General features: G+C 38.8%; 1 protein-coding gene across 4 annotated transcripts in view; it reads right to left on the bottom strand.

The window, feature by feature from the left end:
* The window catches only part of slc4a11 (solute carrier family 4 member 11), a 106690-nt gene that overhangs the window by 21331 nt on the left and 60665 nt on the right, over positions 1-24694 (bottom strand). For all 4 annotated transcript variants that reach the window (XM_038728773.1, XM_038728775.1, XM_038728774.1 and 1 more), the window contains exons 4-8: positions 21474-21517; positions 16982-17210; positions 8507-8588; positions 6843-6966; positions 2021-2230 (exon numbers count right to left, since the gene is read on the bottom strand). In XM_038728773.1, the coding sequence (XP_038584701.1) occupies positions 2021-2230; positions 6843-6966; positions 8507-8588; positions 16982-17210; positions 21474-21517 (689 nt within the window). The remainder of the gene's footprint in view (positions 1-2020; positions 2231-6842; positions 6967-8506; positions 8589-16981; positions 17211-21473; positions 21518-24694) is intronic.

Raw genomic sequence — 24694 nt, 5'->3', positions numbered from 1 at the left:
TACACAGTTTTTGATGTTCAATGCTTTTTTAAAGTTTACATTTTGCTCTTAGGCATCTAATTTAGCTTGTCTTATCCATGGTGACCTCCAAAAAAAAAAAATGCAACAGCACGAAAGCCTAAGGCTGTATCCAACTCAGAAATGTTGTTTCATCCTGCTCTCTGCTGTGGACAATGACACATTTAGATTAGAAATTGCCCATTGGATGATTCAGCTAAGACACTGGTTATTCCACAGGGGGCTCTCTGAAAAGCTGATTTGAATCATCAAATTTAACGAGACAGTCCTAGAAAAGCTTAAATTGCGTAATCCAAAACAGAGTAAGCAGATCAGCAGCACTACATTTAGATGTACATTTAATAAAGATGCCTGTGTCCACAGAATGATCAAGAATGACAGAGAGATGACAGCAACAACGAAGGATAGAAGATTTAGTGTATTTTTAGAGAAGTCAAGAGGAGGACGGTAGAAGAGAGCCACGTGATTCAAAAGGAGACATGAAGTGCTTCTTAAAAAGATGAGCTTTCAGGTTACAGAAGAAATGGAGTAAATGTGCAGTCCTGACTGAGCTTATTAAGTAAATTATCCAATTACCCAATGTTTCATTTTCTTGTTGAACATAGCATTACATTATTAAATGGAATGGGTGATGGGGGGGCGGTAAGAAAAGCCCTTGGGAAAATCATTCCTGCCTCATTTGTCATCTAAGAGAGTTTTGACGGTTTTGGCAGAACAAAGCAATTTACCTCAACATAAACAACCTGAAAACAAACAACAGCATCAACATTTCTTTTTTCTATGAGCGGGCTGGCTAGTTTTATGAAGCCACACACGCTTGTTCAACAAGGACTGTTCATCCATTAAATCCCTATACATCATGGAATCATTTATTATTACAAGGGAGCCCGTGTGTGTACTCTGTGTGTGTGTGTGTGGGCCTGATCACCAGCTTTTGGCTCAGGTTCGATAAACAAAAGTCTCAGAGAGGAATTACTGTCCACCTGTTTGCCATTCGTTCTGAACGGTCGATAGAGTGAGGCAACAGGAAGGAAAAACATAAAAACAATGACTTGGCCTCGTTTTTTAAACTATAGGGAAGTGGTGTGTTATTGCGGGTGGTCCAATGTCAACTTCGGATGTGGAAAAAGCGGGTGGTCTCTGTTTTTCTGTTCTTTTCTCTCTCATTTCAAATTTTTCTGTTTCCTTTGGATTTCACCTGCTCTCTCTACTATCTTTCTTTCCCCCTTTCTCACCATCTGTCTTTCTCCATATATCGCTCTTTCACTGAGTGGCACTGAGCCTTTCAAGCCCTGGGATAAACACCTAACAAAATCCTCCACTAAAAAAAAAAAACACAAGGGGAAATGTCTGGGAGCCCTGGCCTGTCAAGCGCAACATTAGGAGGAGATGTTGGTCCGTGGCATTGAGCATAGCCCCTCTGGAGGTGTATGTGTTAAAGTGTGTGTGTGTGAACATGCACGTGTAGCTAAGGGGTGGGGTGCTCTGACAGGACTGTGAGAGATGTAAGGTCATTTACCCACTGAGGAGGCCTGGCAGGAGTGATGCTGATTGATTAGGGGGAGAGAAAAGATGGAAGAGTCAAGCCAGCCGAGCGAGCAGGAGGGGAGGAGGAGGAGGTGGTGGGGGGTTAAAACCGGAGAAGGAAATGGAAGAGAATACAAAAAAAAAGGGTTGAAATGTGTAAATGAATGTGCATAGTTTCATTTCTCTGGAGAGCCCTATAAAGAAATGAGATGATAAAAAGTAAGTGAAAGGTGAGGGAAGATGGGATGAGAAGCATTCGGGAAATACCTAACATGTAGAGGAAAATTAGTGAGTGCTAACCAGTCACAGGCCTCATCTCAGGGCACTGTGAATGACTCATAATGCCATCACATGAATACATGATGCTTCAAGATTTATGGAAATATGCCAAATTGCCTAACACTGAAAGGTGGTAAACAGTGGAATGCTGCTCACACATACATACACACACACACACATTAATGCTGCTGCCCACCTTCAGGGGTTTGTGACTGCGGGGGTCGGTCTCCTCCTTCCCCAGAGCGGTGGGCTGCTGGTTGGTTGCCGTCAGCTGGTGCCTCTGGAAAACCAACGCCTCTTTAAACTCCTCTTGCGTCTTCGTCTCTAGCAGCTTCTGCCTGAAGGAGATGTCAGAAAAGAGGGTGGCGAACGTCCTGCCCAGCTCCATTGCTGTCTTGGTGCTTTTCTGTGGAAGAGCATGTGGAAGTGGTTGTGCATTAAAATAATGAATTAATCAATGGTTTGTTTTGTTTAACCATTGTTAAACCAGTGGAAACAAGCCGTAAACACGATAGTGACATATTATCACCTAAAGGATATGGTGCACTTATAACAGTTCCTTATTACAGCACACAGAGCAACATTAGTGAGCATAAGAGAACAATCAACCAGAGATCAGGCTTGCAGAGTCTATTTCCTGTTGTATGTCACTTCTTAAGACACATTTTTATATATATACAAAAAAAAGAAACTTTCATTGTGTTATTGATCGTTGTATTGATCAAAATCATAGTTGTAAACCACTGTGTGATGCCTATTTTTATCTTATATTTTATTTTGAGCACTCTATATGTTTTGTATTGATTGTTGCAATGCACTTTGTTACCTGCATAGAAAGGGGCTTTACAAATAAAGCTATTATTATTGTTATTAAAATTATAACATTAGCATTTATTTTGAGTAGTGTCTGTGTCACCAACTAATTAGTGATATCTCTTGCTGTTTAACTGCTAAATGTCCTACTTTCTTGACCAGCTAACCGCTAACTCTGCTTTATTTGGCCCTGGGCAAGTGTTTTCAGAGCTTTCTCAGAGAAAAAAAAAGCTGCCAACTGTGGTGGGAAATGGTGACGAAGATAGGGGAGAGAGATAACTTAAAACAGTGAAGTTGCGGGCCAGAAAACCAAAGCAATATGCTGAAAGATTCTGCATCAAGTGATTGCATCTGTGGTTTTGTTACTACAATTAACCTCAACTTTCACATTATACATCATTTCATCGCTTGATAATATAGAAATGTTGCTGCTTTAATTTAGCATGTAATTTCAAAATGTTTTTTAGATTAATTTTGTTTTAGTAGGGTTGGGTGACATCACAATATACTGTAATATATACCATGAGACCATATCTGTCCGCTGTCAAAGTTTGATCGAGGTTAAAACATTTTTAATAACTGATAAAATAGCTTGATTAGTCAGGTATTTAATTCACTGGATTAGCCAAAAGAAGATTTTCTTATCTGGTCAATTTATGTATAAATTGCCTCTCAATTAAATTCCAAGAAAATGTGTTATCATCATGTTGCGATATAAAAATAAATCACAACTAAAATGTCTCATTTGCAAAACATCTTTTACAAAATGCACTAACACCTCATGTTTTGCTGGCAATCCAATACTAGGGATATAAATCTGGTCTTGATATTAAGGGCCGATACATTTAAAAATTACTACTTCATGTAGTAATGTAGGTAGCAGATTTGGAGCGGGCGTTTTGGGGGGCTTTGTCAATAATCCCACATCTGTTACAAATAATTCTGTCACAAGTCACAGAGTGATGGTAATAATGTCCTGGCAGTCTCTGAGACAGTGTGGTGCCAGGGAAGCCTCGTTAGCCAGGTGGTGATGATACCAACATAGCCGAGTTCAGAGCGCACAGCAGCAGCTGCAGCAAACAGAATATCTAAAGCCTTTAAGCTTTTTCACAGTGGTAACTGAATTTCAAGTAGAGCTGACAGAGCTGAGAGAATGGATGTTGATTAGTCTGAAGGCTCTGTTTCTGAGTGAAGGCAAAGGATACCCTAACTTCAGTCAGAATACAGGTTTCAGCCTTATAAAAAGGATAAGCCATCAAAAATCTTACTCTGTGCTCTGGACAATTTGAGCTTGAGTCGCAGAGGACGGCAGCTACATTCAGCTTGCATTTGGACCTAGAGTCGCACCAAAAAACAAGACTAGTTTATAGCCATCCTTGCAGCTCTGTGAGACGTGTGCTTTTTTGGTTAGTGCTAACTTGCTGATGTGGACAAATGTTGACCTGATGATGGTGCTAGATAAAAAGCCAGGGGATCGTCAATGTGACTACAAAAAAATGTGTGTTCTAAATGTCATGGCAATCCATCGAATAGAGATAAACCACAAATGTCAGCTTCATGTTGGCACTAATAATTCTGCGCCAATCTATCTTGTTTATGTTTTACTGGACAGGTAAAGAAAAGTGACCTGCTGATGGCTCAAGAGGAAACGTAGGTAGGATTTGTCCTCTTGGGACCATGAATGTCTGTACAAAATGTCATGGCAATCCATCCAATCGCTGTAAAACGCCAGTGGCAAGGTTAAAAGGTGTCACAGCATCCATAAAAACTCAAACTATTTGCACAGCATAAACCACCTCTGCCGTTCACCTGTATGTTCTAAACAATTGTCAATACTTGACGTTTCAGAGTTCTGAGAAGGCGATTGCAGTAGCGTATGACGTGTTGAAAATATGTGTTTGGCACATAGTGAATTTATGCATTAATGTCATAAGTGAATTATGCTACGAGGCGGTCTTCATATGTTTTCCTGTGACCCTGGCTTTCCATTGAAATCCATTGTAACTGATGTGAAGTTTACTACAGCTGCCATCGTCCATAAAAGGAGGAAGCTAAACACATTTCTGATCCACCTTTCAAGCCTATGTGGATGAAGTGTTTCATATTCAAAAGATAGACTTTCATTGTGGGATTTATTAAAGGTTTGAAGGTCACTAGTTTGATTTACCAGGCTGACTGGGAAAATGTGGATGTAGAAAGTGAGTAACTATGTGCCAAGAACATCAAAGACTGAGGGCAGCTCGTCTAGGAAAAGAGCTAAAGTAGTTTCTTTGAGGGCAACAGTACATAAATGTGTTGATAGGTGCTTTCAGGTATGTGTTTAACGGAGTGAATGAGAAACAGAGCATTTTTGAAGAAAGGTCATGTCTGTTCAGCACATTCACGCTGGGTAAAGAAAAGGGGGAAAAAAAGCCACAAATGTTGTAAAGCTCTCTAAACGGTGGGTGATGGAAATGGTCCACCCTTACACATGCTAGATTACATACATTTGCCAACCAAAGGAATTTCTATTATCATTATCATCATGCCCCTTCAAAGATTTTTTTTCTAGCAGAAGCAGTCACCATCAAGGATAATTGAGACATAAGAGTACTTTATGTTTACTTGGTGCTTAGATTAATGTCTCTGAGAATGCCATTAGTGGTTGTGATGGCTGCCTGGAAGAAAGGCAAGCAGGGCAGAAACAAAAACAAAATGGAGAGATCATGACAAAAAAAAAAAGGTAGAAACCAAACAAGCAAGCAAACAAACAAACAAACAAACACACACAAAGCATGATGCTGTTAGCTGAAGCATCGCTGATTGCCAGGGTCATTCAAACCCCCCACTGGTTCCGCAGTTTAATGGTTGTGGGTTGGTGAACATGGTGTGATTTTGTGTTTTTTGGGGATACAATGCTAAAAGTTTTTTCAGCAAAAAGGGAACTGAGGATTAGAATGGGGAAACAATCAGAGTTATATGGATCTGTGCATGTATGCGTGTGCGTGCAGATGTGTGTTGAAAGCTCAGGATGAAGCAGTGGAGGACAGGAGGGTTGAGTGGTTTGATGGGAAGTACAAAGAGTTCATGTTTTGATGGGAGGGAAGGGTATTACAGCATATGTGGCACTGTCGGCTACAGCAAGCTGAAGAAAACAGCAAGCCTGCACATAGCAGTGACCTGAAAGGGTCAGCCTACAGGACACTTGTGCCCACGCAAGATATGAGAGGCCCTTGGATTGTATTCAGTTCAACAGACATTTGGCAGCATACAGCATCACTAACATTTTTGATATTTTAGTTAAATAAAATATAAAATGCAATACAAATTGGTAGTTATTTACCTTAAAAATGAAAATCAAAACTCCGAGTAAAAACTGAGAAATGTGTTGGATCAGTACATATCCTGCCACCCTCTTCCATTTTATGGAAAAATTAAGTCAGAGGTGGTTTGGTTTTCATTTTAAAAATAATACAAAATGCAGCATGAGCACAGAAATGTGTTTTTACCATTTTCTTGCAGCAAGAAACACAATGTGTTTTGGAAGCATGGGAACATAAAATCCTGGTGAAAATCTGTTTAAACTGATCTGGGCATACAGAGGTAAAATATTCCAAAGCATAAAATGGTGATCTTTATTCATTATATGCTTTCATCCTGAACTGAGCGTGGTTTTAAGAAAGTCAAACTTAATTGGACTCATGACAGGTAGTTGAGTGTAACTGAATCTGTAAGAGCAGACACATTTAGAAATGTTTTATCTGTTGAATTGAATTTATATTTCCTGTAAAAACAGTAGCTGAATGCAGAGCAGGAGGTAATCCAAATGATCAATTGCTTGTGCTATAGCAGCAGGATGCTTACATTGATCATATGGGGAGTTGGATTTTCCTAATCCATACACATGCAGCTAAAACTCCTTACATGACTTTAAGCATAGATAAGTGATAAAAAAACAAAATGGCTGGCAGTGGAAAAATCTCTCCACAGCACATTATCAGTGAATAACTGAATGATATGATAAATGATGAGGGTAGTAGCAACTTAACAGTCAGTTACAAGCAAGATATAGATGAAAGAAATAAAAAATAAAAGAGAAGATGAACTAATGAATGAAATATGAACAAATGTAACAAACAAGTGGGTCAACAAATGCCTCAGTAATCCACCAGACAAAGTCAGATAAATCCCACGTATCATTTCCTCCCTCTGGAGGCGGCAGTTACCATTTTGAGTGGGGCCAGTATCAGGATGACATAGCGGACCTCGCAGCAGTTCTCCCCCCAGTTTTGTGGCCTCTCGAGGCGGGAGATGCACACGTGACGTCTCTGGAGATGCTTCACGTTGCAGCTAGAGCAGAAAGGGAGAAAGAGGAGGTTTTATAAATGTCAATGCGTCACCTCACTGGAAGCACCTTTCATTTCCATAGATTAACCTCTGTCTCTGAAGCAACAGGTAGACAATATTCAAATGTACACAAATATACACACGCTTAAACACTCATATCTATGAATGCAAAGAGGCATATGTCTATGAAGATTCTCAGTCATCCAGGTCATAGTTATCCAACGAAGGTTAAAATCAAGGGCAACAGGACTTGGTTGAAGATACTGGAAGACGTTTCGCCCCTCATCCAAAGGACTTCTTCAGTTCTTCCAGAACAGAACAAAGAGGCATACATTCTTTATTATTAACAATTAACTTATTAATATCAATAGTTCCTCCAAATAGGACAAAAAAGTACATTAAATGACACATTGAAGCTGATGCCCCTATTTGCAGGACAAAATCACTTATCTAAACCTTCCAAAACTGTTTTAAATCACTGTTGAAGAATTTAATCTGTTTGTGATGTGACTGTGCTTTGGATAAGGGTTAGCTAGGTTTCAGCACAAAACCGAGTTGGCCAGACTAACAGAAACATTGTGGTTTGGGTTAAAATGACAACTTAATTTGTTATAATAATAATAAAACACATGGTTAAGGTTCGGGAATGAATCGAGCCATAGCTAACAAAACAAAGTTGACTGAGAAGTTGACGCTGGAGATTCATGGTTTTCACAGGACAGTAACAATATATTATTTTAGTTTTACAGGTTGTAGTGATGATGCTTTTCATTAATACTTATGATTTGATTAATATGCTTGTGAAGATTATCAGTCATCCAGGTCCTAGTTATCCAAGGAAGGTTAAATCAAGGGCAACTGGACTTGGTTGAATATACTTGAAAATGTTTCACAGCTTATCCAAGAGGCTTGAACTGAAGAAGCCTTAACTTACCCGGGACTCACACATGAAACATCTGCCTGGGCCATGGTTTTGTTCCATATTTTGCCCGGTGTGACACTGGAAGAGTTTTGCCTGCACCACATTATTGACTTCTTGTTAATTCGTCCTTTTTGTACTTCTGCTACTGGGAACAGCTCTCTGCAACCTTGTTTTGTTGCATCCTTTGCACAGCTTTTTACCTGCAATGTTTCTGGTGTGAGCACAAGCACCGACTACAATAGCCACGATCAGCCCTGGTAGCCGCGACGCAGCCATAACGTGGCGCAGGCGTTACATGTGTAGTCCGGGATTAACTTTCCTTGGATTTGATTAATGCTTTCTCATTTAGTGCATTTTGTTTTGTTGCCTCGCTTTTATTGTATATTGTGTTAGCTCTGCAAAATACAGTATGTGTACTATAGGGCTGCAACTAACAAATATTTCCATTATCAATCAGTAAAGCTACAACAAATGCATTTTGGTATTTTTGCTTGATAAATTAATTACAAATAATCAATTAAAAAAAATATAATTTTTTTTGTTGATCAGCTCCTTGAACAATTGATCAATTGTTTCAACTCAAGACTTCACACATACACACACACACACATAATGGCTTACAGGATGCAGAGCCAGGACTGCTGGTACTGGATCCCAGTGGCAGTAGCTGTCACCCCCTGGATCGTCTCTGACAGCAGGTGGACTGTGGCAGAAAAGTCAGAAGTCAAACACAAGTTAGCAGAGATCAACCTCAAATCCAGTTCGATCCTCACAGTCGTATGTTTCTGCTACACCGTGTTGAACTCCTTTTGTGTGTGGCCCTTAATAGCACCAGCAATGCATGTCATCCCTCCACTGTAGCTGGTAAAGTATGATGTAGCTGTAAATTTCCTAAAATGTAAAACTTTATGTTCATACCACATTTATAGGTTCACTAATGTTTAAATCTGATATTTATTTATATAAAAATAAAACCTGGCTCTGATTTCTTTATCTAGCCTAATGGTGTCAGCCAAATGCCTAAAATGTTCAATAGAAGTCTAGAGCCATATCTGCTGTGCCAAGCCTCTCAATATGATGTCTACATCACAAGTGTCTAACAAGCTCGCCTTCTGCTTTAGACGCGATGCCAATCTGCAATGTGTGCAAACACCACGCCACGACAAGCTAATAATGATGTTCATCCACCCCAGAAAACACCAACGCTCATGTTTGCAAAAAAAAACAAAAAAAAACACACATTTCATTATGCTGCCATGTTTGCACAGTAGAAATCATTAAACATGGGCAACTAGGGGCACTGCTGAAACTAGCTTGTTGCTTCCTAATAAAAGGAATCTCCCTTCCAACTTCTCACGCTGAGAGTGATGAATAATAGTGTTTTGGGGGATATTCTTCAGCAGCCCCGACTATCCCAAACCCCTCAAGAAAATTCAGCGTGCTTTGATTTGCAACGTCCTCTTCGACTCATCATTACTGAGCAAATTACAGGGTGGAATTGTTTTGTCTCGTAAGCAGCGGGGACAATCATTTCCATATCATTCTGATTTTCTCTGCCAGTGGTTTCTCCCTTTCTTTCCGTCCGTCTTTGTCTTTCTCTCCATCACGGTCCCTTTCTCTCTTTCTCTCTCTGCCATGCCGTCTCATCAATAAAGTATCCTCCATTCATGCCAGAAAATGATGGGCGTCACCATGACAACAGTATCACAGTGCTGAAGGGGAGAGAGACCCAGGAAGGGAGAAGGGGGAGGGGGGCAAGAGAGACAGATAAATAAGAGAGGGAAAGCAGAGAGATAAAGAGTAAGAGGGGAAGAAAGGATGAAAAGAAGCCAGCAGAGGCACGTGGGGTGGAAGAGAGCGAAGAAAGCGGGAGGACAAGGAAAAAAACGGGGGACACGGAGAGGAAAAAAATAAAAGAAAGGAGAGAGACAGGAAGCGAGAGCAAGAAGGAGCAGCTATGAAGAGAGAGAATGAAACAGAGATAGGAAATAATGCAAGCAAGAGAAACAGGGGCAAAGAAGGACCAAGGGAATAAAAAAAACAAAGAACATGACAAACAAGAAGGAAAATGAGAGTGAGATGAAAAGAGGAGCGAGAGTGAGAGAGGCAGAGGCAGGGAAGGGACAGAGAAGTGAAGGAGATGGACTGAGATTCAATTCAATTAATAGCAGTAAGCCTGACAGCCATGTAATAATCAAAAACCATCCAATTTATCATTGACGTCAGGGAGGAGAAGAGGAGAGAAAGAAAGAGAGGGAGATGCAAACAGAACAAAAGATAGATAAGAAGATAAAGAGATGAGGGAAAGAGACAGATGTTACAGGAGGGCAAAGTGAGGACAAGAAAGACCGAAAGAGAGGTACACGTTGCAGGGATATCTGTGATCCTCCATACCAATAGACTAGGGAGCCAATGTCAGACCTTCCGAGAAAAGCTAGCACTGCTAGCCACGAGCTATCATTTTACAACCACTTTAATCTTGTTTGTGACAAATGTCTTTTCTAAGTGAGTTTGTTATGTCGTTCTACTTGTGTTGAGAGTAGTTCAACAGCCAAGCATGAAAAATACTGTCAGTATTAAATATCAGTATTACAAAAATCTTCTTCAAAATGACATGATTTGGAGGGTCTATAGTTGTAATGCCTCATAGCTTGGCTAACAGTTGACTAACATTTTCTACCAAAATGTACTTCGTGAAGGGCTGAAAAGCAGATGGGATGAGCGCAGGATTTTAAACCTAAACTACGTAAGCTAGCATGGCTAGTGGGCTAACATCTTCTAAACAAACACTTTACTCACTTATAGATAAAAAAAGATCGGCATATAAAATTATCTGCTAGTCTATTAATAGTGTTTTTCTACAAAAAAGTCCATCTACTCCTTCTACCTCATCAAAAAATCCAGAATCTATGAAAATGCAAATATTGTTAATTTAACAACACAAGATGTCTCTATCATCAGTGTATGTATGTACTGGAGGTTTCAAGTGTCCACATCACACTTTAATAAAGTGCATAATGGATTGGCTTCCAAAATTGTTATGTCGTCACAAAATCTTGCTTGTACGTACACATCTTAAACTGAGATTTAAGGTGAGCACAGAGAAACTTCAGCAGATCAATGTGGAAACGGCCTTCTAGTGTCAAATTCTGAACATACATAATTCTGCACAGTGAAGCTCAAACATCCTAGTAACAATAAGCAAAACACATTTTTCACATAGAAGTTCACAGAGAGCTTAATCTGGTGTTACTGCGTTTTTGCTGTGCTGATATGCTAATGCAAACATTGTCCCCAATCTCCTTTGAAAATGGTCATGTTCATGTGTGGGAAAATCTTACATCACCAGCTGAGGTGAACAAACCTGACTTGGATGGAGGAGAGTATGATTAAGGTCGCTGATGTGATCAAGTGGGAGACTAATTAAGACATGCACATTTGATACTTGTCAGTTATGTGAAGATTTCTGCACGGTTTCGTCAGCTTTTGGTATGCAAACACTGCTGTTTCCACACACAAAAAGGGAGAAAAAAAATAAAATAAATCACAGATGCTCACACGCAGCATATCAAATGTGACAAACTTCAATGAAAAGTGATGAAAAAATCTGAGGAAGGCAAGAATGGATGGCTGGATTGCCCTCTTTGATCTTTCAGGATTCTCAGTGAATTCTTTAACTGCATTATCCACATGGTTTGGTTGGATGGAGGAAAAACAGATTGCAATTTCTGTAAATCGCATGAGGATAATGCAGTCTGTCACAAATCAGGGAGCGACGAATCAATAAATATGCTAAACAAGTCAAAAAACAGTGATGTTAATATTTCTTCTGGATGACGTGCCAGTCTCACACCCGCAGCAGAAAATACACACAGATGTGCAGGTACAACACACAGATTCATGGTTTCTTCTTAAGTATGTGTGAAAGTGCCAGGAGCACAGAGACTCCTTAGATTATGCTCAGAGGTGACCTCAATAAAACCTCCTGATCTTATGCTGCCTTATAGATTAATGGTGACCTCACCCATTGGAAGACCTGACAGTGATCACACATACGCACTCACACACACACACAAAGGGAAATGATTGGATTCCTTCAAAGCGTCGGATGTGTAGGGCACTTTGAAGGTGGTGATTAAAACAAAGGAGGGCTCCATAGCCGTGGTGGATGAAACACTATATTTTATGTATCCATCATAGCCAATCACCATGCACGACACAGATGCTATGATGTCACATGATGATGAGAGGGTCACTAGGACTGGGTCAATGGTGAAACCTTGTTATCTAGAGAGGTTGCCAATCCTAATCTTCTAATTGCATGCATAAAAAGAAATTTCATTAATGGCAAACAAACCAAAGCCCTATTAGATATAGTATCAAAGTGAAGTACAGCGTATATGACGAGCTAAATTCCAACTATTTAACCAGTCTGACAAACAAATTACCTGAATATAAAATCTCATTGTTTCTACCCACAACATAACTCCAAAACCAAAAACACTGATTCAATTATTTTAATTTATTTCATCCCTTCAATGTCAATTAAATGGATTTGTTAATTTTACCACTATGAACTAATTTCGTCACTTTGAACTCAAAGTATTAACACAGAACCGCTGGGCTTTCCAAAAAGAACTGATAACATTATTGGGCAATAAATCCACTGGACAGAGAGGGCGTTGATTTGAGGGGCAGCTGAAGAGTCATCGATATCTGTGACATGGGAGGGATTGCTGATGTCTGTAATCATTTGATGACTCAATGGATCGACCCAGTCCCGAGCGTGCAGAGGAACACAAATGGCATACTGATGGTGATTGGTACAGAAGCGAACCACTGATTGCAGCCTCATGGCGGCTGATGCTGACATTTTCATCCAATTAGCACAGCTTACCGTCATCAAAGAAAACGAAACTTTGAGACTTGTCTGCATGGGGAGAAGGAGGGAGAAAAACCAAGAGGGGAAACCAGAGAGTCAGATCAGTCACCTTTTCTGATAAACAGACAAGCAGTTTATATTTTACACAAACATATGCAAAGAAAATGACACTCAAATACACATTCTGCAAGTACACGCGCACACACACAGACATACTTAGTGGTTAACAGACACGTACATGAAAATCTCTGCTGAACAGAAGCTTCATTTCCTGCCCTCCTTTACCTCATGCATATTAAATATCATTTTCCAGAGAAAATCCCTCAATGTCTCTTCTTTGTTGGGCGCAGAGAGATCTTATCTTGATTACTGTCTACAGGCTATTATCAAAAATTGGATTTTATCACTGATAGCAGTTATGTGTTCAGCAAGTACAAACACACCCAGAGACGTCAATGAAGAGATCAAGAGGGAAAAAAGTGACATGTATGGGCAACATTTTTCATGTGGTAAAGAGCTTGAATTAATGGTTTCAATTTAGTATTCTGATCATTCCTGCAGAATACTATGTTACAGAGAGATTTTCAGTGAAAAGTCATGCCGCCGGCCTGGAAAAGATATATTATTATGGCGAGGCATACTGGAGTCGGTTGATTCACAAATACACAGTACCTTTCCTGTGAACAGAATTAATTTTATCCAGAATATCTAAAAACACCTACTGTCAGAAAATAAACATTTATCTGCAAGAAATATGTTGTTTAGAAATACAGAAATACAGATAAGCCAAAATCCTTCCGCTTAAACAGATGCTTGTGTATTTTTTAATTGATTGACCAGGTGAGATCTTAAGGGGTTAACGGGCACAAAACTCACAGACTGTACTGGTTGTGCACATTTTTATGTTTTCTTAAGACACCCTCACCTTTGCGGCTTTAAACTTATAAATATGTGACTGTTTTTCTGTTTGATTTGAACTAGCAAATAAAAAAATAACACAGGATTATGCAAATCAAGGCAAAGTGGAGAGCCGACAAGATCGATCAAAGATGACAGCAATTTAGGGAGAAATTATGGTACAGTCATCACAAATAGGGCACACAATCAACAGCGCACAGAGCACCGAGCACTGTAGCTGAGAACAGCATCAGGAAAATACAATTATACAATACATCATTACTCAAACTGCTGACAATTAGTCATTCTGTGGCAGCCTCTCACCACTACTGTAGCACTGTCATAATCTTCAGCATCCTACAATCATTTATTGGTTTAAATACTTGGAGTATCTAAAAAGATAGTGTTATTTTTAATCAATAGAGGCAGGTTTGATGTTTATAGTAGTAGCTGAAGTGAATATTATTATCAGTGCATTGCATCATCAGCAAAGCTGTTCGTTACTCTGGCACAGTGTGTATACTGTGCTCTCTCGCCAAATCCCAAGACAAAAGTGAACCAAAAAACAGCACTCTTTGGCCTCTAAAAATCGACTCCTCTGCACAAGTTGCAACAGGACTAATTATCTCCGTGGGCTTTCATCTTTTTCATTTCTGTAATTCTCTGTTCTTTCTGTGCCTGTTATAATCTCACCCTGTTCTCTTTATCTCACAGCTGTACAGTATTACACTCCAAATGAGCTGGTCCGCTCGCCAGCCGTATCAACCCGCTGTGGCAGAGTAAACGTAGTTCTGGCAGAAATTAATACCTGAAGAGATATGTCCTGTTGATAACATACTTACGTGCAATATGAATGTATTCCACCAGGAAGAGCCTTTGTTCCTCCCCTGGAGATACGTGTGAATGTTCATGATTTTAATTTAGGGATCCTACATGCAACATGGGGATTCTTACTTGAGTGAAGGGAATTCATTGCAAAACAACATAGTGAAGAGAAGGATTTTAAAATATGAAATCCACTTTTGGAGGGGTGCATATTCTAATTAAATAATTAATAATACCAAATCAAAATTTCAGTCATAGGTAACTGATCCTTAAAAAAAAAACAGAGCTTTTCCGTGATGTGAATGCATATTTAAAGGTCTTATTTCTTAATATCCATTAGTATCTTTTCTGCTAATTCTGTGAATATTTATATGTTCCATCCATCTGTAGCTATAAGTGAACAGCTACAGTACAGCAGTGCTGCTCATTTGCATGTTTTAAACTGCAAATCTTTGTCATCTTTATTTGTTGCATAATTGTGGAATTGTTACATCAACTGCACAATTATCACCCCATTCTCTAACACAATAATCTACTATCCTATTTTATCCACTTATGCTTCAACATAATGTATATCCCCAGAGTGACTCAAGTTTCAACTGATTTAAAACAGTACTTTTATAGTATAATATAAAAAACAAATCATGACTATATATTCTTTTTGAGAATATTTAGTAAAAAACTTTGATAAGGAAGCAGAGTTTATGTGAATATTTTATAATCTATAATATTTAATAAAATTAAAAATGTATGCTCAAAGAAAGTATTTAATTGTGCTGGGAATCATTTTAAAAGTGCTATACTTTTATGATCTGTGCAGATATTGGTTTCGTGAACCAACTATCGCTCTATGGCTGTATATTCTTTTTTATATGAAGTATCACTGATTTATGCAATTCAGTGTGAAACATTTCTAGTCAGCCCAGACCTGCGCAGGAGTCCTTTTTGTTAAGATGACCGCCACAAAAGGGGGGGGGGGGGGAAAGTCACTTCCTTTTTGCGCTTGTGTGGGGTATTCTGGGAGAGAAACAGTCAAGTAGAAGCACCACCACAGAGCTTGAGAGTCTTAGAGAGCCATTTGAAAAGCTAAGTGAGTGATCGATGACAGAAGTCAATTATCACCTCGAGGATCTGTCAGAGGAGTCTGTGCAGGGTGAGCATCACACACCACCCACCTCTGACTAACCATCAACAACTGCGGACACCAGCTCAGCCAGACAGGAAAACACTTGAGAAAGAGTATATGACAGGCAGTCCGTACACTACCATTACCTCCAAATGCCCTTATAGTGGTAGGAAACCCCTCTTTTGTTTTACTGCATCTGCACAGCATTTTCAGCAAACGTTTTACCCTCAGGCAAAATTAATGCTCTGAAAGAACTAAAATATTTCTTCAATTCATTGTATCGTTGACTAGAGAGGAGTCAAAGTTTGATTTGCCTAATAATAACTTCTGTCAATGCAGTGTTCAGTACAGCTTGCAGCAGAGAGCGAGGCTTCAACAATGGCTACATACGGTTATGTAAGAGGGTGGATTTCTGCTGCTCTAATGGGCTGAGGAGATTCGCCTTAACCAAGAGGCTTTGCTACTCAGCCAAAAGGACCTATGCTGAAGGGACTGAACTAATGTGACAGGGATCTTTAAGCCGACAAATGGGAACCAAACCTGGAGAAACTATAGTACTTTTCAGAAATGAATTTAAGCATTAGAAGAGAGTGAGGTGTCCGCAAAACTTTAAGCTTATCACCATTATACACCATTTACAATAAATCTAAGTTTTTTCAGGTTCAAATACGTGTGCTAAAAAAACTATTTCAGTAAAATTAATAATAGTTTAGATTTTATGTTGTTTGATAATTTTGCATTCAGAAATGAAAACTTTTCTCCCCTGAAGTATTAAGTCTAAATGTTTAAAATGGCACCAGGCTGCATTTAAAAAGAATAAACCAAAACATGTCAAAAACATTTTCAATTATCTGTAAAATTACTACTTGGTCGTGAATAGACATAACACAGAATTTTGTTGTTTTAATGATCAGTTGTGTTGATTTTTGTGGCTGTGGTGTATCTTATGCTTGTGTATTAATGTGCAGGATAACCACTTGGCAGTTTTACTGGGAAACATCTGACATCTGCACGTTCATGTAAAGAACAACACGATTCAGCACATTGAGCTTTATTTGTGTCCAAAAAAAAAAATGGACAGTCGTGGTTCAAACACCACAAACTTTCCTTTGGGTCTTAACAGCTTCTTGAACCATCCTCAAGTGTATCTGACAATTCTGCCCGAGGTGAAGCTATGTTTCAGGTAGGTGTTGACATGTGCAGACATCCAATGTTTCTAGGCCAGGTGTCATATGTTATGGGGTCTTGGTCTGATTGTGGGCAGGCACAGATCGTACAAGTTCTGTCTTATTGTGTTTTGTGTGTCTGTGACTGTATTTTCCCAAATGCTGGTTTATACATACACATGGACAGTTTCTCTGCTTACCGTTGACCTCCTGAGCTCCTGCATCTGTGAAGAGCATGCTCATCACCTCCTCGAAGTTGCAGCTGGGCTCGGATGCATTGCTGTCCTGGCTTACATGGTGCAACATTCTCTTCAGAACATCATCCAGGGAGGCAGCCGTCTCGTCCAGCAGGATACTGGCCCTCGCCAGAAAGCCATCCAGGTCACGGTGTGCCCGAATTTCCTCCTCAAAGTTCATCAGCTTCACATACTATGGAAAAGATTGAATTCTTTTAAAGTCTGAAATATTTTTTATTGACATTTCTATACTGATCATGTCATTCAGTGTAATTTCAAAGACTGGAACACATTGTCTACCCTAGTTTCAGCGGAATTGGACCCAAAGTGCAATACTAATTTCATAGTTTGATTGTGTCTTTGGTTTGGTCTATCAAAACAATTAGTGTCTAAATTCTAAAAAAAAAAAGCAAAAATTCATTCATAAATTCTACTATCCTCAACATGCTGAGATATTTATATGGCCATGATGTGTCTGTGATATTACATTTTCAAGTTTTGAGTTGATTAGTGTTAGCCAACATTATGTTATGGATGGTAGGGCTGGACCCGAATATTTGACCGTTGAGTTCACATTGGATTTTCAATTATGAGATTCGATTATTGAGGGGTTTTTTCCGCACGCCAGACGACAACAGTGAACGCAACGCTCCAGTTCACATCAAAGGGAAAACTAAATGAAGCCCTCAGCTGTGTGGGAGCGCTTTAAACTGAGTGATGACTGCAGTAGTGTGGAAGTTATGGCGTATATTAATTTTACAATTGCTTTATTTCATTACAGATCAAAAACAGTCAAATTTCCTACATTTTAAAATTAAATCAGTAAACTGTAGGCTGGAAACAATCAGCAACACATTGGACACCCGCACGGCTAAACTATTCCCGGATTCCGCTCTGGACCTGCTCGGATCAGACTCTCACACACTCTGGACTCGCTACGGTTCCCCCTGCTCTGTACAGCAGCCACCAACCTGGTTCGGCACGGATCTATTTTCATTCTGCTTCGCTCTTCTGCTGCTCAAGATCCGATCCTTTTAACCTGCAATAAATATTTCTCCCTTTCTTAGTCCTGAACTTGGGTCTGCTAGTCGTGCTATAACAAAGTTAAAAACAAAGATTTCGATTATTCGCTCTTAATTATTATCGAAGCGTCGAAGCTCACAAAATGACATTCGCGCCAGCTCTAGGATGTAGTCAACTAGAGGTTTTTCAGGACAATGAAAGAAATTTTATTTTTTAAAAGTTAGACAGAAACTGTACGGGATAAATGTAAATTTAACCCTGAATTGATTGACAAACTAATTTTAGAAGTGGGATGAATTCCAAAAACCTTTTCTGATTTTGTTTCGTTTCTCATCAGAGATCTGGCTGTCCGATGGATCACCGTTTCACCGTCCGATTTCCAGTATGGCAAAACATCTGTAATAAACTTTAGTCATCTTCTTAATATTATTGGAGTAGTGTTTTAGATACTATTATTTTAGATGTAGAGGCTAATTAAAACATGTAGTGTGAGTTAACACAACGTACAATGAAACATAGTGTCTGTCCAGTTGACATCAACTTTGAGCCCTTTGTCACCATTGTTGTGGCTCTTTATTTTGTGTCTGAGCCAAATCATTTTCCAAATAGCCTCACAACTCCAAAGTTCATCAAAATTGTACGAATGGTGTATGAGAATTACCTGAAAGAAAGACAAATGGACATAGAGATGAACACAGCTCGATTGAGAGCCCAGACACCCACCGATCCTCGATTTCATTGATCGCGTGAGGAATTCTGAAGATGAGTGGATTCCCTGCTGTTCTTTTTAAAATAAAACAAGCACTGAACAAGTCCATGTCTAGAGTCTTTGGAGTTTTTTGTGTACAGAGCTCTAGAAATAAATTTTATTTTCTTTTGTTTGTGCAAATCGGCTTAGGTCAGAGGGTCTTCTTCACTCAAGTTATTAACAGGTTTTTGATTTTCATTCCAATCACACAAAATGTTTTCTAAAACTTACACTTGTCCTCTGAATGTTTAACTCTAAGGAGATTTCATTAATTGTTAGTAACGAAAGTGAAAACTATGCAGCTGTAGCAGAAACTATAAAACTATATAATTAACTATAAAATTATAGACCATTGCAAATAAACAGATCCACAGGAAAGTTCTTGGCAAGGAAGTGAGGATGTGACCATGTGAAATTGATTATTAAAAAAAACAGAAGGAGAGAGCAAACAAACAGTACTGTTATACAGAATGAGGAGATTAGTGAAAAGAACCAGGCATGCTGTTGGCAGGAAGAAATCACAACAATCTGAAATCTCTGACAGGCTTGTACCGAGGAAGTCTAACTCTTGACAGCCTTGGTCACCAGTTTAAACTTCTGCCCTGTGGGTGCTGCTTTAAACTCCTTGAACTGTGGCGGTAGAGAAGCATCCATTTATCTCTAGTGCAAGAGAAGGCTTGTTGTACACACAGAAATCTGTTAATATTACTGCTACATTTAGAGATACTGACCTGCAAAATACTTGCTGGCATCAGAAGAAGTTTGTGTTTAATATTTTTGGAGGTTTTTAGCTATTTTGGTTTTATTCATTTTGTGTGAATTACTTTGACAATACTAAAATATTAGAGATCATTTATATTTTAACTATACACTAAAACATCCAATTTCATTTGTGTTGTTCAGCCTTTACATGCTCCCACAATACACTTAGGAAACTTGGACCTGATTTACAAAGCTATGCAGATATATTCAGCTGCTGCACCATATGACACATTAGTGGTTCACTGTATGGATTACATCAATTTATAGATTTCACAGAATGCACTGCAGCTAAACAGAGATAAAACATAGAAGTAATTATTGTTGCAAATGCCCAGAAACGCATGCAGTGCTTCAACTTAGTTGTTACGTTGAAGTGTTGTGATTCTGAGTACAGTTCTTTCTCTGTCAGGCAGACTCTGAAAAGTCGTCTGCACACCTTTATCATCAGCAGCCTTGACTACTGTAATTCCCAGTCAGTCTGCAAGAGGAGCTGAGTGACTGAGAAATCTGCAAACTGTTTTAAATGGAGTCATACCTTTTTAGCTAAGAATTCACAAATAATTTAGAGTGACTGTAAGCAATCAATTTTTTTCTTCTTGATGTATGTTTTATTTTGGTTGGGCTTAACTTGACCTATATTTTATTTTAGCCTATTGTTAACTATCAATGAAATTAGCTGCTAATGTGTTTGTTTAGAATGAAAGCCTGCATACAGTACATGTACATGAATGAATACCTTTGCCCCGGAGTGTTCGTTTATACAGAAAGCCAATTAGATAACAAATTGTAAACACATGACCTCAGGCTAGCCATCAAATCTGCAAGACCATCAAACAGGCAAAATAAGACCCACAAACTCTACAGCTGGAGATCAATTCTTGACATCCTTAAATATCCTGTATAAGCAAACATTGATATCATTAGGATATATCCATCTCATCCGTATCAACATGATTTCTTTATATTTTCAGGTAAGACTCACCAAATTATCATCCTTTGCGTTAACTCACCACAGTCTGGATACACCAGCTGTTGTATAGGTACCATCAATGTGCCTTTGCCTTTGCTATAACACTAGAACCACCTCCTAACATAGAATAAAATGAGTGAGCTAAGAGTAAAGTGGCATGAAAAGATAAACAGCAGCAGACAGCAGTTTCACAGAAGATATTCACACTGACAGCTGAGCTATCCACTTGTCAAGCATATCTTACACAAATTGGATTGATTTTACAAAAGTCACCGTACTTCAACTGTGCACTGTGGAGCTGTGGGCTACTACAGGTATATAGGAAAATATAAGTAGTAGTAGACTAGGACTTCGTTTTGGATGACACTCATGACTCACGCACAAAATCTTGATTAGGACATTACTAGATGTGATGAAGCTTCCATAAGTTACTGACTTCGACTAAGCGAGACCGTTATTCACAAAAATATTCTTTCTAGTCTGTCACTCACTGCATATTAAAACGGCACCATCTTATATGGCGTGCAGTGGGGAACCTAAAGAATCTCAACTCCTTCTCTGATCTACTTAAGGAATGAGTACAAGTCAGTAGTCATTATCCTCTCAACCAGCTGTTCAAGTTGGGGCTGATGCTGATCAGTTTCAAGGCTCCATTAGGATACCAAGCGGAGTGATGTCTGCTTTATGGGGGTTTTAAATTAAGTAAATGACAATGTTATAAGTGATGTTTGTTTTGCTCTTTGATTAAAAATTCAATTCTGCATGTTTCTTTTGCAGCTTTTTTATTATCTGTGTATCTGAGGTCAAATTTCCTTTATAGTGGAATAAAGATCTGAATTTAGCTTAACTCTATTGTTGATGGCTGCACTCATAATCAGCAATGTCGAGTTACTTCACTGCCAAAAATAACTTAATATTGTATTACATTTAATTCAATCAATATTTATGCTTACCCTTCTTGATGTGTTCAGTAAAACACAACCAGAATCGTCAGCATCTGAGGAAAAACAAAACAAGAGGTACAGTTAGAATTCAAAGTGTACATTAATAAAACATCATATACTGTATGTCTACAATGAATATATTCTGCAGTACACTAAAATATTTAAGATATGTATGTGTCATATTGATACATCACTAATATGTGGTAAAAGCAGAAAATGATAACCGAGCAATTTTGCCATCTGGCCACACTTAAACAGTTGCAACACATCGTATGACCATGTTCATTTCAAACATACTGAACTCATACCAAACAAATCTGAGGTGAGGATAAAGTTGATCAAAAAGTTGAGAGTAAACTTTGAAACACAATGCACACTGTACTACAGAATATGATCAACGTATATCAGGGTATTTTACAATGCATTTTCACGTAACTGAAATAAACTCAGCTATACCTACCTGTTCAGCCACGCCCAATTTGCTGCATCTTTATTGTAATAATAAAACTAAACTGACTAGAATGTAAAACTGAAGATCTGATCAGGGTTGCAGGAGGTTTACATTTATTCTGCGATTTATTTTATCACAGTATGTGTGTGAGGCAGAGAGAACCAAGAAATAAAGGTTATCTAAAATATGTTTAAGCACTCTAGACACGTTTAGATTAATTAAATATGGAGTTTAATTACAAACGAGTACGATTATTACTTCAGTTCTATATAAGCAAAATATGGCAACTCTTTCATTACCTTTGGAACCAAAAGACAATACCGGGTTGCTAGCCTGGTAACAATGTCTAAAAATAACCAGGTACATTTTCAAACATTAATAATGATATGACTAAAATGTTTGAGGAATTATTATTTATACCTTTATTAGACAGTTAATGCTAAAGAGATGACAGGAAATGAGGGGAAAGAGACAGGTGCATCACTTGAGGCAGATTCGAATTGGGAATGTTGTCCTTCATGGTTTGCTTTTGCTTTTGTTGAATTAGAATATTACAAGTTAAAATGCTTAATGTTTTAATGCAAATCTGTAGTGACACGGAAAATCATAATGTTCTGTATTTGCATTTAAAAGCAACGGAGCATTCATTACTGATGGTGCAAATTCGGAAATAAAGATAACAAGTAACAACCACTCAGCCAGTAAAGAAAAGAAGCCTGTGACCCTTTTTTCTAATAGTGATGAAAATGTCAAGAGGAAAGTCTCTAAATGCTCTCATTGAGCAGGGATTGGAAGTTCTCCGCTGATAAGGCTTTAATACACACGTCTGTGGAGTCGAGGCGAGTGGTGAGATAAAGTACAAAGGTCTGGATTTTCCTGGTGTCGAAAAAAAGGGAACAGGAGGAAAAACCTTTTATGTTAGAAAACAATACCGGGACAATCCAAGGGAATGAAGTGTTCAACACACCTCAGTCCCTTAACTAGCAGACTGCCAGTACCCTGCTGACTCTCATAAAACAGTCCGCCACTGCATTACATAATGCAGTTATCACCGTTTACTGTGGGGAGGACGTTATTAGGTTACCATGGGCTTTCCTCCTCTGCTCCGCGTGATGCACTATGTCGGCTCCGTCTGGAAATCAGTGTTTAACTCCTCCCTCCAGCAACGGAAATGCAAGAAAACCCCCCTTTAAAAAGCCAATACGCCTTAAGAAAGCGCCAACATATCCTAATATCAATAAGCCACAGCCACAAGTGAACATGTTTGAGTGAGAGTCTGCAGGAAAGGGGGGTTGCTTTGATCGCCACACCAAACACCTTGCCATCATAAAACCCTGCAGTCAGGAGAGTAAGAAAGAGAGCTCCAGACCCTACCTCTATGATGAGACTATGGCAGGGGGCACGTGTTGTGTGCAGTGGATTTGGTTCATCAAAGCCTCACAATCAAAAAGCTCACGGCTGGGCTTATCCGCTCCCAGAGGGGGAGAGGGGGAGAGGGAGCTGCAGCTCTAATTGCTGTCAGGCTGCAGCCGTAAGGAGATATTCATATATTCATATAAGATTACCACGTCCCCAATGATCACCTCCTTCTAATGGCCTCTGTATGTCTCAATATACTGTGTGGTTTAAAGTAATCCAGGAGAATTTCAGGGTTTAGGGATCAAGGAGAGGATGTGTTAAAATGTGACAAAGGCTTGTTTCCCTACTTGGTTCCTTATTTGATCAATGTGGCATTACAACTGTTGATTGTATTCAGTTATCCACTAATTATGTAATCTCAGAGTGGAGTGTTTATTATTTTGGTCAATAAGGTTTGTAGGGTGGTGACTGACAATGGCTGAATTACTGTGTTATAGAAGAGATCGTGTATCTGAACAGACTCAAGTGTCAAGAGCTGGGCAAAAATAATTGGTTGTTCAATCTACCACATTTTTTCAGAATACTAAGAATACATTTACCATCAATCTCTCAAACTCTACCTTTCACATTTAATGTGCCCAGGTTATTTAATTTGGTACAGGCAGTATAAAATAGTACCAATAAGATCAGTATCAGGGCAGATACAGGTCAGAGAATCCAATCTAAAAACACATTTAAATACACTTTTTAAAAATTGCTATTATCCATCAAATTAGAAGTTGAATAAAATAAAGAAGATTTTAAAATTCTACACAGATTGTTAAAGGTGACCCATTTCCAGCTTTATATTGTAGGTCTGACTTCTAAAAAGGTAGCTTGGCATGATTCAAAGTTCCAAAAATAATTTTCATCAATAAATTTCAATCATTAAGCTGTTTACAGTAGACATTTCACATTCCTTCCTGAAAACTTACAATTGCATTCATTAAAACAAACCTGACCAATGCCTATTTGAGAGAACATGCAACTTTCTTCAGTCCCTGCGATATTTCTGAAAAATTAAAAAAACTGGCATAATGCTTGCAAATCTCATCAAACACCATATTGTTGTACACAAATACTTTAGAGGCACTGTTACAAGCCCTGACAAAAGATATCAAACTCTGACCTCCGCAAAATCATGTCCTTGAAATATGTTAATATTTTAGGAACTCCAAAGAAGGTTAAAGTCAAGGGCAACTGGACTTGGTTGAAGATACTAGAAGATGTTTCGTCCCTCATCCAAGGGACTCAGTTCTGACTAACTGGTAGGAAAACTAAGCAATTTAACCTCAGCGGGGTCGTTTGCCAGGATCGTTGATACCGCTGGCTTTTGTAACGACAGTCGTTATGGTCATTGGGACTACCCAAGGCCAAGACT

This window comes from Micropterus salmoides, unplaced genomic scaffold (assembly GCF_014851395.1).
Source record: "Micropterus salmoides isolate LMB-PRFRI ecotype aquatic unplaced genomic scaffold, ASM1485139v1 Ms_hic_scaffold_19, whole genome shotgun sequence".
In the NCBI taxonomy this organism is placed as follows: Eukaryota; Metazoa; Chordata; class Actinopteri; order Centrarchiformes; family Centrarchidae; genus Micropterus; species Micropterus salmoides.
This window is presented reverse-complemented; position numbering and strand designations above follow the sequence as displayed.